At 59.0% G+C, this 14,870-nt stretch overlaps 1 protein-coding gene across 1 annotated transcript; it reads right to left on the reverse strand.

The window, feature by feature from the left end:
• Positions 1-599: 599 nt before the first annotated feature.
• PDYN (prodynorphin) lies at positions 600-5,154 on the reverse strand. Its single transcript, XM_066235637.1, has 2 exons — positions 5,021-5,154; positions 600-2,770 (listed from the first exon to the last, which is right to left on the reverse strand). The coding sequence occupies exons 1-2, from the start codon at positions 5,147-5,149 to the stop codon at positions 2,123-2,125; spliced, it is 777 nt and encodes a 258-aa protein (XP_066091734.1). The 5' UTR covers positions 5,150-5,154; the 3' UTR covers positions 600-2,122.
• Between the last annotated feature and the right edge of the window lie 9,716 nt (positions 5,155-14,870).

A 14,870-nucleotide genomic window follows, 5' to 3' on the forward strand; every position in this document is an offset into this window, starting at 1 on the left:
ATCGGCATGCTCGGCCTTTATCTTATTAGTCTTTTTTTTTTAATTTAATTTTATTTTTTTACTGAACGAAGGCTCAGAGAGGCCAACTGACTTAGCCAAGTTCACATGGCTCTCACACTTGGGGCTATGGCACCCTGAGATGTGTGCTCTTTCTATTACCTTCCACTTCGTGTTCTAACATCCAGCTGTGTGTGTGTGAGCGTGTGTGTGTGTGCACGTGCAGGCGCCTCTGTGTGTGTTTTCACTTCCCAGCCCTCTTTTTCCGCAAATGGTGTTTTCACTCTCTGGAGACCGAGGCACCCACACACACACATATTATCCCCCAAGTCATCTGCAACTTTATTTATTTATTGTACTGAGGGAGTGGGAAACAACACTGTCCTATTAAGGATTAAGCAAATTCCAAGGAAATGGCATAAACAGATTTTTTTCCTCTTTTTAAAGTGCACAAAAGAACCCTAAAACAATCGATACGTTTCAGAACGTCAGGAGGAAGCGGGGACTTGCGCGTGAAGAGGTGTGCCCGGTAAGATGTCACACAAATGAACCCAACTCAAGTCCGCTTACTCTCCCACCCAGCCCAGCCCCCGAGAGCCACCCACACACCAAACCACTGTGCCCCGGGGACAAGTGAGCCAGAAAGACGGGGAGGGGAGCTTTGATCGAAACCAAGGCACCAGGAGATCTCTGCCTCAGATTCTGGGATATTTGAATCAAGGGAACTCATTTGGCATCGAGCACTTAATCATTGCACTTCTCTCTCTCTCTCTCTCTGGTTTTATTTTGACGCTGAGAGGGAGGAATCGTCGTGGGGGTTGGGGTGGGCCTGTCCTGCTCTCTCGTTGCTGCTCCCCAATTCCCTCGCTCAATGCCCATTGCATATGTCTGGCCAGATGGCTTGGGCTCTCCGCGGCCGCTTCAGCTGCTGGAGAACATGCTTGCGCTTAACCTCATCAACCTGACTCCGCGGCGGGTTCATCCCGGGGTGGGAGCGTGATACCGATCGGTGTAATTAGTTTAATGTGGGCTGAGGGAAGCGGTCCACAATTGGAGTTTGTTGCACAGAACATACTGGTGCGTCTCACTCCCTCCTTGATCATTTCGGCACACAGAGGGAGAACTGTCTTTCTTCTGCAAGGAAGGGGGGCACGGCTCCCTTTCCTCTCCATGGGGAGCTGTCCAGGGTACCGGCATGGACCGGAAGTCCAGGAACTCGGTTAAGATGTGTGTTTCTTTTTTTTCTTTTAAAGATTTTATTTATTCATTTCAGAGAGAGAGAGAAAGAGAGAGAGAGAAAGAGAGAGAGAGAGAGAGAGAAGGGGAGAGCAGCAGGAAGTATCAACTCCCATATGTGCCTTGACCGGGCAAGCCCAGGGTTTCGAACCAGCGACCTCAGCGTTCCAGGTCGATGCTGTATCCACTGTGCCACGACAGGTCAGGCCAGGATGTGTGTTTCTAACCATAAGAACTCGGAGTCCATGGGCTGAACAACGCATCCGCCAGACGGCTGACTTTTCTAGCGTAGAGACTCCTCCCCCAATAACAGGCTACGGTTTGCACGTTTTACCTAAAGCATTGGTCCTCAGAGTGGGGTGCCCAGGACAGCCTTTGAGGCTTGGGAATAAATTTGTAGGATGTCTATTTGTTTATTTCTCTTATTTAACATTTCTACCTCGTCTATGGTTTATGGTACCCGGGTATACTATCTAAAGAAGCGTATCTGCGTGGGGGCATGCCCCATTTTTCTTCTGAGAGAGAGGCATGTGATCAGCAAAGCTTGGGAACAAACAACAGACCTAGAGCGATGAAGAGGTCAGCCTGGACTTCCGGCGTGGGGTGTCACACGAACGAGGAGGAGGGATGGATAGGGAAAGCGGCCCTTGTAGAGGTCTAGGGTCTGAGCCAGGCACCAAGCCCACTGAAGAAGGGGAGCCCCCACCCTTCCCCCCTCCCTGCCCGCAGACAAACCCCGTGCTCCAGGTGGAAGGGGGCGGGCTGGGTTCTGCTGCAATGCCGAGCTGAGCTGAGCTGAGCGTGCTGGACGAGGAGCACAAGGAGGAAGAAGACTGCAGGCCGGGCTGGGGGACGCTCCTGACTCACCTCTACGGCAGTGGGGAGGAGTTTAAACAGCAGAAAGCTCCCTGGAGTAGGCGCTGGGGTCCTCCTGCGACCGGGTGACCACCTTGAACTGGCGACGGAGGAAGCCGCCGTAGCGCTTCTGGTTGTCCCACTTGAGCTTGGGGCGGATGCGCCGCAGGAAGCCCCCGTAGCGCTTGTACAGGTCCTCATGGCCCACGCTCTCCCCCGCCCCGGCCCCGGCCCCGGCCCCGGCAGCCTCCGAGCTCCTCTTGGGGTATTTGCGCAGGAAGCCCCCATAGCGTTTGGCCTGCTCCTTGGGGTCCTCCTCGTCGGAGTCCAAGGCTCCAGCTTCCAGGGCGGCGTCGCTCAGCCGGGTGCCCTCTGGCATCTCCGACTCCCACCCCTCCTCCAACCAGCCGGAAGGGCGTCCCAGCCTCCCTGTCAGGCCCGGGCTCCGAGCGCCCCCCTCCGCCGCCCCCGGGGTGCCCTGCAGGGGCCTGTCTCCCCCCAGAGCCTTCAGGGAGGGGCCCCCGAGCTCGGCCAGCTGGCCGTAGGCCTCTTCCACAGCAGCCTTGCTCTCCAGGGCTCCCTCGCTGCTGAGCCCCAGGGGGGAGGGGCTGAAGAAGGACAGAAGGCACCTCTCCCACTCCTCCGTGGACGGCTGGGCCGCCTGGCACTCCAGGGAGCAAATCTGCAAGAGACCACAGGGGGTAGTCATGTCACCCCCACCGAACTGTCAAAAAGCACACGTGTCCCCGGCGTGCCCCGGAGAGTCCTCTGTCCAATGTGTGAGAAAATCTAAATACGCTGTGATCGCTGCTTCCACGTTTCCCGTGGCGCAGACGGGGAGGTGACTTTGTGCCCGTGTGGAAGAGGAGGGAGCAGACGTGGAGAAATGAAGAAACCGCTTTCCCAGGGGGCACGTGGCTCCTGGCGGCCACGCCGAAACTGGACGCGAGCTCTCCCCACCGTCCTCTGCTGAGCTCACCCCTCTCTTTCGCTTCTGACCCCAGAGAAAGAGGTTGGTTCTGCCAACCTGTCCTGGGCGGGAGGGGCGCCTCAGAGACTCCGTGGGGCAGCAGGGGAGCGTGCGGAGTGGTGGAAAGACTGCGTGCGGGGATGTGTGAGGGCTCCCCGGCTCTGGGGGACAGCGGCGTCTGTTTCACAGGCTTGTTGGGAGAACTCGAACACGCTGCCGCTGATGGCAATGACGATGACAGCGATGGCGATGACAATACCGGACAATCCCGGGACTTGGACCCAGACAGTCTAATGTCCCGAGTCCTCACGCTGCACCCCGGTTCTCTCCCGGGGACCACCCCATGGGCTGCACCCCGTGAGCTGTGCTCCTCTCAGGAAAGAGGGGCTGGGCTGGTACAATGACTACCTTGCATTGTTCTTTCACGGAATCGCCCCCCCCTCACTGTGCCGGTGAGGAAACTCAGGCTCAGGGAGGAGGTTCCAAGGTCCCGAGGCTGGAAAGTGGCAGCAGAACCCCGTCTGCACTCTGCCCGCCACGCCGTCGGCCCCTCTGCTCCGGACTGCCGTCCTCACAGAGAGGAACGTGAGGCAGTCTGACTCATGGCGAAGCTAATGAGGCTGGGCCAGGAGGCGCTGAGACCCGGGAGGAGAGGGTGGGGGTCAAGGCTTGGATCCTGTCCGCCAGACCCTGGTGTTTCGGGGTGGTGGAGAGAGCTCCTTCCAGGGGAGTGACTCGCTTTGGAGGTGCCCATCAGCCGGGTGGTAGGAAACCTTGAAAGGTCACTCTCAGGATGCTGGCTCCCGAAATAACTGACAGCCCCTGTTGCCAAGCATCAAGCTCCCTGGAAACCCGAGCCTCCTTCTGTCTCAGACCTGAGTCAGCCCATGCTGTTCAGATCTGGAGCTGGGAATGGGGAGCTGGAGGGACAGCAGTCCCTGGCTGCCGGGCTGACCACCGAGAAGGCCATGCGTGCCCTGCCCAGGGGGGACCCGTCTGCAGGACGGACACACCAGTGCCTGGGCCTGCCCTCTTCCTTCTCTGCCCAGGGGGGACCAGTCTGCAGGACGGACACACCACTGCCTGGGCCTGCCCTCTTCCTTCTCTGCCCAGGGGGGGACCAGTCTGCAGGACGGACACACCACTGCCTGGGCCTGCCCTCTTCCTTCTCTGCCCAGGGGGGGACCAGTCTGCAGGACGGACACACCACTGCCTGGGCCTGCCCTCTTCCTTCTCTGCCCAGGGGGGGACCAGTCTGCAGGACGGACACACCACTGCCTGGGCCTGCCCTCTTCCTTCTCTGCCCAGGGGGGGACCAGTCTGCAGGACGGACACACCACTGCCTGGGCCTGCCCTCTTCCTTCTCTGCCCAGGGGGGGACCAGTCTGCAGGACGGACACACCACTGCCTGGGCCTGCCCTCTTCCTTCTCTGCCCAGGGGGGGACCAGTCTGCAGGACGGACACACCACTGCCTGGGCCTGCCCTCTTCCTTCTCTGCCCAGGGGGGACCAGTCTGCAGGACGGACACACCACTGCCTGGGCCTGCCCTCTTCCTTCTCTGCCCAGGGGGGGACCAGTCTGCAGGACGGACACACCAGTGCCTGGGCCTGCCCTCTTCCTTCTCTGCCCAGGGGGGGACCAGTCTGCAGGACGGACACACCACTGCCTGGGCCTGCCCTCTTCCTTCTCTGCCCAGGGGGGACCAGTCTGCAGGACAGACACACCACTGCCTGGGCCTGCCCTCTTCCTTCTCTGCCCAGGGGGGGACCAGTCTGCAGGACGGACACACCAGTGCCTGGGCCTGCCCTCTTCCTTCTATGCCCAGGGGGGACCAGTCTGCAGGACGGACACACCACTGCCTGGGCCTGCCCTCTTCCTTCTCTGGGCTCCGCACACAGACGGCCCCTTTCCACACACAGCCCCCAGAGCCTGGGCATCCGGAAGCCCGGCCCGGAACCTACCAGGGGGTTGATGGGTCTGGACCACTCCTGGGTCTTCACGGCACACAGGGAGCAGCGGGCCAGGCAGTCCCCTGTGGCAGAAGGAAGCAGGAGGAGGCAGACAGCCAGCACCATCCCCGGCCACGCCATCCTGCCTTGGCTCTTCCTGCTGGGGAGGGAGGGAGAGAAGATGGTGAGACCTGTGATCGTCTTCCCTGTGGGGCGGGGTGTGCCCTGAGCCCCTGGGGGGGGCCCTCATCAACCCCCACTCAGATAGAATCGCAGGAAAGCATCTGGTTCTCCCTGGACAGATGACAAAACAGAGGCCCAGTCGGTGCCCGAGGCCAAGGGCCAGGGAAAGGAATCACCAGGCATCAGCGAGCGCCTCCGCTGGGTGCCGGGAGATGCCGGACACAGCTCACGTCTGAGCAGCTCTTAGAGTAGGGTGTGCCATTGGACAGATGGGGAAGTTGAGCCTCAGAGAGGGGGAGCCATTGGACAGATGGGGAAGTTGAGCCTCAGAGAGGGGGAGCCATTGGACAGATGGGGAAGTTGAGCCTCAGAGAGGGGGAGCCATTGGACAGATGGGGAAGTTGAGCCTCAGAGAGAGGGAGCCATTGGACAGATGGGGAGGTTGAGCCTCAGAGAGGGGGAGCCATTGGACAGATGGGGAGGTTGAGCCTCAGAGAGAGGGAGCCATTGGGCAGATGGGGAAGTTGAACCTCAGAGAGGGGGAGCCATTGAACAGATGGGGAAGTTGAGCCTCAGAGAGAGGGAGCCATTGGACAGATGGGGAAGTTGAGCCTCAGAGAGGGGGAGCCATTGGACAGATGTGAGCAGACGAATGGGCTTCCCCAAACCCCAAGGAGGTGTTTGCCGAGCCCTGTGATGAACTTTCCTGGGTGGCTCTCCACGTCACCCTGGGACTGTGCTGCAGCCCCGCCTCCTGCTGTCCCGGTATCAGATTTGTGGTTGGTTGTCGTTTCCGCTAACTGGCACGTGAGCTCCTTAGGCGCACAGCCGCAACGGGCCACGGCCCCTGCTCTATCTGAGCACCTCCCACCCTGACCCTCAGGAAGTCCTCGGCAGATGAATTCATTCTTCACAACAGTCTGCGAAAAGCTGTCCCTTTCACAATGAACTCCTTATAAACCCAACGTCAAGACCCACAGCCATCCATCCGAATGGGGTCACAAGGCGGTTCTCCCAACTGGACATGAGGAGGGTCCCAGAGACACCCACGCGGGGTGGGGCCGTGCCCCTCCCTGCCCCAGAGACACCCAGGCGGGGTGGGGCTCCGTGCCCCTCCCTGCCCCATCCCTGTATCCTGACCCTCCAGTGCTGCTCTCAAGGGGGGGGAGGGGGATGTCCTCCTTCCCTGCCCCGCGGGCCCCAGCCCTGCAAACCGCCCTGTATGCTCGTGCGGGGATTCCGGAGACCGCACTGCGTGGCCCGGGAGGGAGCCCGGTGCTGCAGCCCAGAGCAGCGCCCCCTCCTCAGAAGCCACTGTGGGTTCCCCCGTCACAGCACGCCTGAGAGTGGTTCCTGCCACCACTTCTGATGCCCCGATCGTGCTTCTGACCTTGAGCTGAGCCCCGACACCCATCGTCTGGTTTATTCCTCCCTGGTGAGGTGGGCACTTCCCGTCCGATGACCCGCCTGTCCCTCCAGCGTGTGGTAGCCAGCCTGGGTGCGAGGCCGTCCTGTTGGGCTCCCCACACGCGTGCCCCTTAATGATCAAACTCTCTGGAGCAGCTGACTCAGTACCAGCTGAACCCACCCTCCCTGGGGCCCAGAGAGCCCCGGGCACGGGTATGTGGTTCATGCACCCACTCACGCTGAGAGGTGGGCACCACTGCCCCCACTTTAGGACCGGGGGAACGGGAGCTCAGAGAGGCTTGGGAGATCTCCTGAGGTGGCAGAGCCGTGGACGGTGAGGCCTGAGGGCCGGCTGTGTCTTTAGCCGGCCAAGGTCTGCTCCCCTAAGCAGGGGGCTCAGAGAAGAAAGCTGAGGGAGGGGACCTGTGTCCGTCCCACGCCTCTCTCCCCCTCCGAGCTTCTCTCACAGGCTATCAGCTACCGCTGAGCGGATTGGGGTTCCAGGCGAGCGAGCCGAGCTGCTTACGTGCGGGCACAGAGCGGGCAGCTCCCGGTGTCTCTGATACCCGCCACGGCCGGCTGGGCCCGTTACAGGATTAGCAGGGAATTAACCAGCTGGGGCGGGAAGCCTGCAGCACCCACCTGCTCCTGGCCCGGAGGCTCCCCGCACAGTGGAGAGGCGGCCACAGGAGGGCCACCTGCTGATCTCTTTGTCCCGGGCAAAAGCCGTGACAGCATCCACCCTTTCCTCAGCTCACTTTGTGTTCAATAATAATACGAATTCTAGCCGCTCTCACGGCCGTTAAGCACTTCAGATGTTCCGGGCAATTCTCAGGATGAACTCACTTATACTCACAGCAACACCGCCGTGTGGGCTCCACAGCCGTGCGACTTGACAAGTGAGGAAACTGAGTCAAGACACCTGCCAAGAGCCTACAGCTGGTAAGTGGTCAAGCTGGAATTTGTCGCCAGGCAGACTGCTTCCAGAGCCCCCCTCCTCAACCACGGGGAACTGTCCCAGCCCCCTTGAATCCGCCCCTCCCCAGCCCCCTGCCTCTCCCTCCAGGGGTCCGTACGAGCCTCACCCTGACCCCAGAGCCGCCTCATGTGGCCTCCAAGACGCCCTGCACACACAGTAGCCAGGGGACAATTCCAGAACACCAGTCTGAGCGCCGCCCTGCCTTGCGTCCGTCCGGGCCCTCCGTGCCTTTAAGAGAGGAGCCCACATGGTCACAGGTGTTGGGGGGGTGGGGGGGCCCCGGGCTTTCCTACTGAGAAGGGCTGACCCTTGACCAGGGCTCAACCGCAAGCCAGGCCCTGCGCGGAGTCCCAAACGCATCTTCCTGCAAGGGGTCTCCACCTCAGCAGGTGATGTAAAGAATAAACCAGGAAGGCTCTATCCTAATATTCCCGGGGCTCACGGGAGACGGGAAGAGAGGAGGGCAGGAAGGAGTGATAATATAGGGCAGGGGTCTCCAAACTTTTTACACAGGGGGCCAGTTCACTGTCCCTCAGACCATTGGAGGGCTGCCAAATACAGTGGTCCTCTCACTGACCACCAGTGAAAGAGGTGCCCCTTCCAGAAGTGCAGTAGGGGCTGGATAAATGGCCTCAGGGGGCCGCATTGCGGCCCGCAGGCCATAGTTTGGGGATGCCTGATATAGGGCCGGGAGCATGGGAAGCGAAAAAGAAAAAGCTGTCGAATGAATCAACAGCCACATGTGGAGGACCTACTGTGTGCCAGGCAGGGCCGAGGGCTCCTTCCCGGGAGTCACACCAATCCAAGAACAGCCACCGTCCCGCCAGAGCCCGCCAGAGGCCAGGCTGCGCATCACCACCTCACGCCCGTTATTCTCATCCTCACGGCGACAACCCACAGCTGAGCGTCTTGAGGCCCAATGTAAAGAGGACAAGACCGAGGTTGTGACAGAGAGTTGGGCCCCCTGACCAGATCTCTCTGGGTTAAAAGGTGGGGGGCGGGGGGGTGTGAGGGGGACACGCTAATAGAGATGCACCAGCCCTGAGATTTTCCTAAGACACCGTTTTCCTGAGACCGTCTTCTTCGTTTGGTCGAGTAAACACACCGCTGGGTGATGTCAGACGGGGTTCTGGGGGAGTGTTTTCTCCTTTGCGGTGGCGTGGTTTTGCTTGAAAGGCCTATGTCAGAGGGAGCCCTGCCCGCTGGCCCTCAGAGGGAGCCCTGCCCGCTGGCCCTCAGAGGGAGCCCTGCCCGCTGGCCATCTCTGATCTGCCATGAGCTGACTAGCAAAGGAGCTGGGAGGGTCATCGGTCTGAGAGCAGCAGGCGCACAGACGGCACTCGGGGGCGGGGGGGGCTCACGTGGCCCACAGAGAGGCGCGGAGCCTCTTACACGGACTTGGCAGGCTATGGGGCTTCCAGATAGACCTCCCCAGGGAAAACCCCCACACTCCCAAGTTTCAGAAGCGCTTCTTTAGCCACGGCCTCGTGGTGTTTGAGACAGTCTGTGAGGGGAGAAGCAGAGGCTGGTGGCAAGGGAGGGGTGACATCCCCTCCCCCAGTGAGAAAGGAAAGGTGGGGCCCACCAGCTTCCTTAGTCATGTGACCCAACCCCTCCCAACACATCTCTTTCTCATCCTGTTGTCTCCACGGCTGGTCCGTTTGCTGCACGCTGGCTATGGGCGCCTTCGTGCTCCAAACACAGTTCCGTGCTGAAGCAGGGGCCGTGTGACCCAGGATGCCAAAGACACGTCCTGTTCAATCCTTTGCAGAAAACATTTGCTGGCCCCTGCCCTCATTCAACTCATAACCATTTGATACTTCTAATTATTCTAATAGGTGTTTTGTTTTGTTTTTAACTGATTGATTTTGGAGAGAGAAAGGAAGAAAGAGAGAGGACCATGGATTTGTTGTTCCACTTAGTTATGCATTCACTGGTTGATGCTTGTATGTGCCCTGACAGGGGATCGAACCCACAACCTTGACGTATCCAGACAACGCTCTAACCAAATGAGCTACCCAGCCATGGCCATTCTAATAGTTTTCATGGAAAAAAAAATCAGTCTGGGGTGGGAAGGGATCACTCCTCTCTCCAAGCCTCAGTATCCTCATCTATATGTGGGGTATCCCTTTCCTGCCAGGTCTCCATAGCGACCCACTAAGTTTATAACATTGTTTATCGGGCCAACACATAGTAGCCCCACTCTCTTTTTTATTTTTTCAATCCAGGGCCTCGAGGTCTTTGAGAGAGAAGAGAGTCCTGCCCCGTCATCCCCTCTCAACGATATGTCTCCATTGACTTCAGAGGGCTCGCAGGAGCGGCGAGCGTCTCGTTTAAAAAGCCAGCGTGGAATAATAACGGCCTGATTTAAGGCCGCAATTATCTCTCCCAGCACTCGATCGCATCCGATTAACCCCATTTGATAGAAGAGGAAATGGGGAGAGGTAGAAATGCAATCACTTGCTTAAGGTCACGTCATGAGTCGGGAGGGAAATGGAGCTGGAGCGTGGCCCCACCCCCAAACACCGGGGCGTGACTCGCGGGGAGGAGACAGGTGTCCCCTCCGAGACCCTCCAACAACACCCATCCCCACAGCCCACGAGCTCCGTGTTGTTGCTGCTCCTGCTGCTCTGTGCCGGGCCCCCGGGGGCCTCCCACGGAGCCGGCAGGGCGGGTGTTACCACCACAGGCTCAGGTCCCAGGTAGGAAGAGTGAGAGACACGTGGCAAAGCGCCTGCGAGGGCCCGAGCGCACGCATGGCGGAGCTGAACGTCTCTGAGTCCGTAGAGCATCCACAGTGTAAGGCACAGCCGTGGGGCCAAGCTCATTGCTGTCCGTTCTATCTCAGTTACTGCACTTGAACCCGTAGGAGAAGCTAGGAGCCTGGGCACCGTGAGCCCCATCTTCCAGATGGGGAACCAGAGACTCAGGAAAGCCCCGGGACTGGTTCCGGGCCATGGCCGAGGTAGGCTTCGAGTCACGCTGCGACTCCACTCCACAAACCGCACCCCACCCCCGCCCCCGCCCCCGCCCCCGCCCAGCAAGTGCCGGGACACATCGAATGTCCCTTCACTTTTTCTGAAGATGAGGCTATTTGGGGGGTTTCACCCCAATCAAGAAGATATAAAGTTTCATCTTTGTGGGGCTCTGGTGGTCTGGCCAAGAGACACCCCGAAACGAAAGCCCAGCGCTTTTCTTAGGCCTTTGGCGTCATTAGCAAAGAATGGATGATCAATTTAGGGGGCTATGGGGTGTGGGGGGGGGCGGGGGGCTCGGGTCTGACTGAGGAGTGAAGCCACGGTTCAGTCCAGCAAGAAGGAAAACGCAGAACTAGGGTGAGGGTCCAGGCTGAGGGGCCGGCCAGTCTCTCAGGCCGCCCGTGGTCCAAAGCAGAAACCAGCGTGGCAGCCAGCCCGGCCATCGGACGGTCACGATGAGGTTGTTAACGGCGCCTTGAAAAGAACGTATTTCAAAGGCAGAGTTCACACGGAATGCCCGCCCTCTGTTGCTTGGTGCAGCTAAGGGGATGGGGAGAAAGAGAAGGAAGGTGGACCAGAGAGAGAGAGAGAGAGAGAGGGAGAGAGAGAGGGAGGGAGAGCACAAAGGGGCAGAGGTGTGGCTTGCTCCCGCAGGGAGACAACCCCTAGAAAACCAGAGAGTCAGGTGACACCCGATGTGGGAGAAGGAGGACACAAAGCAGAGATGGAGAGAGGGTGAATGGGAACGAGATGAAGACGGTACAAGGACAAGGAAGAGGAGAAGGAGAAAAGGGAGAAGTGAAGAGGGAAGGGAACAAAAGGAGAGAGGGAAGGAAGGAAAGGAAGTGGGCTTTGATTCAGGATGTTGACATACTGGGTGAGTCACAAACGCCAGCTACCTCCTCCTGCCCGTGGACCGGAGACCCAACCGCAAAATCACTGCTCAGGAAAGCCTTGTCGAGTTAAGTCGACCTGCCTGGTCATAGGTCAAGGAGAGACACAACGGTGGACAAACGGCCTCCTGGGGACTGTGCCTGCAGCCTCCAGCTGACCCCTCTGGGCAGCAGGACGGGGCTGGGTGGCCTCAGAGAAAAGCCTCCAAGCCAAGGGATGTGCCCTGTCAACCAGTTACCCCCCTCATCTGGACCCAGAGTGGGAGGCATTAATGAAGTCCATCCTCAGAAGACCCAGAGACGCCTCTCTGCCTCCAAGACCCGGTCCCCAGGCTGGCTAACCGGGGTGTCTGCAGGCAGGTCGACTGCCCACCGCAATGGCCAGCCCTGTCTCGGCGAGATCGCTGGTGACCTTGGTCAAACCCAGGGCAGATGAACCAACAAGTTATGGGCTGAGAGGAGCAGAAACGAGGGGAGAAGTCAGCTAGCCGGACACACACGTTCTCAGACACACGTTGAAGCCCAACCAACAGCTATTGATCCCACTCAGATTGATGGAAGACATCTAGTGAATACAGCGATTGTGTGAGAATGGCCCGAGGAGGTGGGCAGTGGGCGGGGGTGTCGGGGAGGATCGATCCACTGAAGAAATAAAGTCTTCCGTTGTGTGGAGAGAATGGGGAAGGGAGAGGGGACCTGGGCCTGCCCCACCCACAGGAAGAGTAGAGGTCGGAGCCTATTTCCTGGGCATTTGCACACACAGCGTGACGGGGCTGTAACAGATTGGGTGGAGGGGAGGGGTCCAACTCCGGCTCCTGGGACGATGAAAACCGGAGCCGTCCTACCAGCATTTATAGAGCACCTAGTGAATGCCAGGTATATGGCGGTACCCCATAGGAGTCTCACAATAACCCCAGGAGGTGAATTTATTATTATCCTTATCGTCCGGGTGAAGGAATCAACGCCCAGAAAGGGACAGCTGCTGGCCCCAAGCACACAGCAAATAAGTGGTGAGATTTGAACTCAGTCCTGTCTCAGGTGTGGTGGGACACTCGTGTGGTTGCTCGGTGGAGTTACCTCAAGACCCTAACCCTTTTTTATGCACTTGAAGGGAATTGCAGATTTCTCAGACAGCCCAGAGCAGGGTCCCTGAGCCACTCTGCTAAAATGTGCCGGGTTCCTGGGGAAGCCCTGTGACACCCGCTCCCGGCAGCCGCCCTGGGGACATCACAGGGTTTGCCTGCCACCCTTCACACCTCTGGCTCCTCTGGGGCTTGTGACCCCCTCAGCAAACGCAAACCTCCCCTTCTGGGGGGCGGGGGGGGCGTATGGATGGCTGCGACAGCTCCTTATCTCTCCCCACCCCCCAAACCTCAAAGCCTGGAGATAAATGATTTGCAAAAAATAGAACAGAATTCAAGCAGAGGTGGGACCCGGGTGGAGGGAGAGGGTGAGTGGAACAGGGACGGCGGGGTCCGCGGTGAGGGGGCGGTGGCGGTGTGGGGGGGGGCAGTGGCGGTGTGGGGGGGGCGGTGGCGGTGTGGGGGGGCGGTGGCGGTGTGTGGGGGGGTACACGGGACCGGACCGAGAAAACGAAGAGGGAAAAGGACCCCCATTCGGAAACGCTGAGCAGGCTGGCGGCTGACACACCTGTCAAATGAGAAGGACGTGCCTGCCTCGTCTATTTTACCAACCCTCGTAGGAAAGACGGTAACGAAGGCTTCGATCTGTGGGAGGAAGATTGGAATCAGATCCAATCATGGGAACGGCTTCTTTCCCCCTTGTCTCCGAAGCCGGGGAGCTCCGAGGAAGGGGAGCTTGTTAAAGATTCGATACAGAAGACGCCGGGAAAGAGTAGCAGCAGGCAGGTCTCGGAGTCTACTATTCAACCTCAGCGTTGTGGGCAGTCTTATTACACACATTTATTTTTCCCTGAAACTCACCAGCCTTTTTTTTTTTTTTTTTTTTTGCTAAAGTCCAACTTTGAGATTCTATAATACCCTCTTTGAATGCGGATAGCGTTACCAGGCAGCAAATGGCTTTCCCATCAGAGAGTCCTTCCTGTCCACCTTAGATTCCTCTGGCTGTCATTTGGACATGAAAAGCAACAAGTCCTTTCAAAGTCAAATGGACAAGAAGCACCGGGCGAAGGCTGGTTCTCCCAGCCTGTTAGTCACTACTCTCTTTTCCCTTTTCCCTCCCACACGAAACAGCCCTAAACTTCACGTCTGGGCAGCATCCTGTCCGAGGGAGCCGCTCAAGCCCCTGCTCCGCTCCGTCAGCAATGAAACACGATCCAGAAAACAAGGACGCGCTGAATGTGGCCGTCCGCTGACGGGCCGTGCGGTCAAGGTCGGAGCCCTGAATCTCGTTCATGGCCCCCAAGCCCTCGTTCCCTAAGTCCGGCAAGAACCACTAACCTTTGGGATCGCTCTGAGGAGCTAAAACTCTCACTTCTCCCACCCAAGGGTGTCATTCTAGCCTGGTCCCATTCCTGCGTGTCGGGCCAAGAAGACCCCGGAGCTAACATGGAGGGGTGGTCCTCCAGGGAGAGAACAGCCCACCTGTTTAAACCGGGGCTGCTGGGAGAGGGACATTCCGGAGAGCAGCCTGTCTCCCACCGACCGATCTGTCTTTTGTAAACTAGCCTCCTAACTGTCAACTACGTCTGCCAGGTAATTAGACCCCCAACCCGAAATCCCCCAGCCCGGGGCTCCCCACCACCACCTCCAGGTCCAGAAGACCAGGTGAAACAGAACCAAGAGAGATCCCACCGCCCCTCTGAACGTTACCTGGGCGCTTCTTTGTCCCTGGGCAGCTCCTGCCTGGGCAGATCGCAAGGTGGTGGGTAGCAGGTGGCCAGTCCGAGACTCCAGGGCCACCCCGGCTCCGGCTTGGAAGGAGACGCCAAAGAGACAGCTGTGAGCGGCACCAGAGCCCCTTCGAGCGGCAGTTCTGGTGCCTCAGCCCCCTTTTTATGGAGGAGAGCCCCCCCTCCCCACCCACACCGTGGCTCAGCCCTTGCTGAGCACAAGCCACGGGGAACCAATGGGGAGGTAGCTCCGAGCAGTCAGAGCCGCAGACCCTAGGGCCCTTCAACTCAAACTCCCCGGGCCTGACACAATAGGCTTCGTGACGAGGATGTGGAGGAGGAGGCAGCTGCTCTGGGGGGTGGGGGGGGGAGTGGATTCTGGGTGTAGTGCTGTTTGTCACTTGAAATCCGGCCACTTCAGTCTTCGATGCATTTCCAGCAGAGGACCACAGGGACAAAAAGAGGGTGGGGGGGAGGACAGAGGCAGAAAGAGTTAGGGAAAGACAGAGAGGCAGCGAAAGAGAGTCAGAGAGGGACAGACAGGCAGGCAGGCAGACAGACAGAGACACAGAGACAGATGGAGACAGAGAGATGACAGTGTGAGGGAGAG

Source organism: Saccopteryx bilineata, chromosome 6 (genome assembly GCF_036850765.1).
Source record: "Saccopteryx bilineata isolate mSacBil1 chromosome 6, mSacBil1_pri_phased_curated, whole genome shotgun sequence".
Taxonomy (NCBI): domain Eukaryota; kingdom Metazoa; phylum Chordata; class Mammalia; order Chiroptera; family Emballonuridae; genus Saccopteryx; species Saccopteryx bilineata.

Bases quoted from the DNA above. Each gene is read 5' to 3' on its own strand.
- PDYN (XM_066235637.1), bottom strand. From the start codon at position 5,149: ATGGCGTGGCCGGGGATGGTGCTGGCTGTCTGCCTCCTCCTGCTTCCT. The intron at 2,771-5,020 runs GTAGGTTCCGGG...GGTCTCTTGCAG, and splicing joins CCAGACCCATCAACCCCCTG to ATTTGCTCCCTGGAGTGCCA.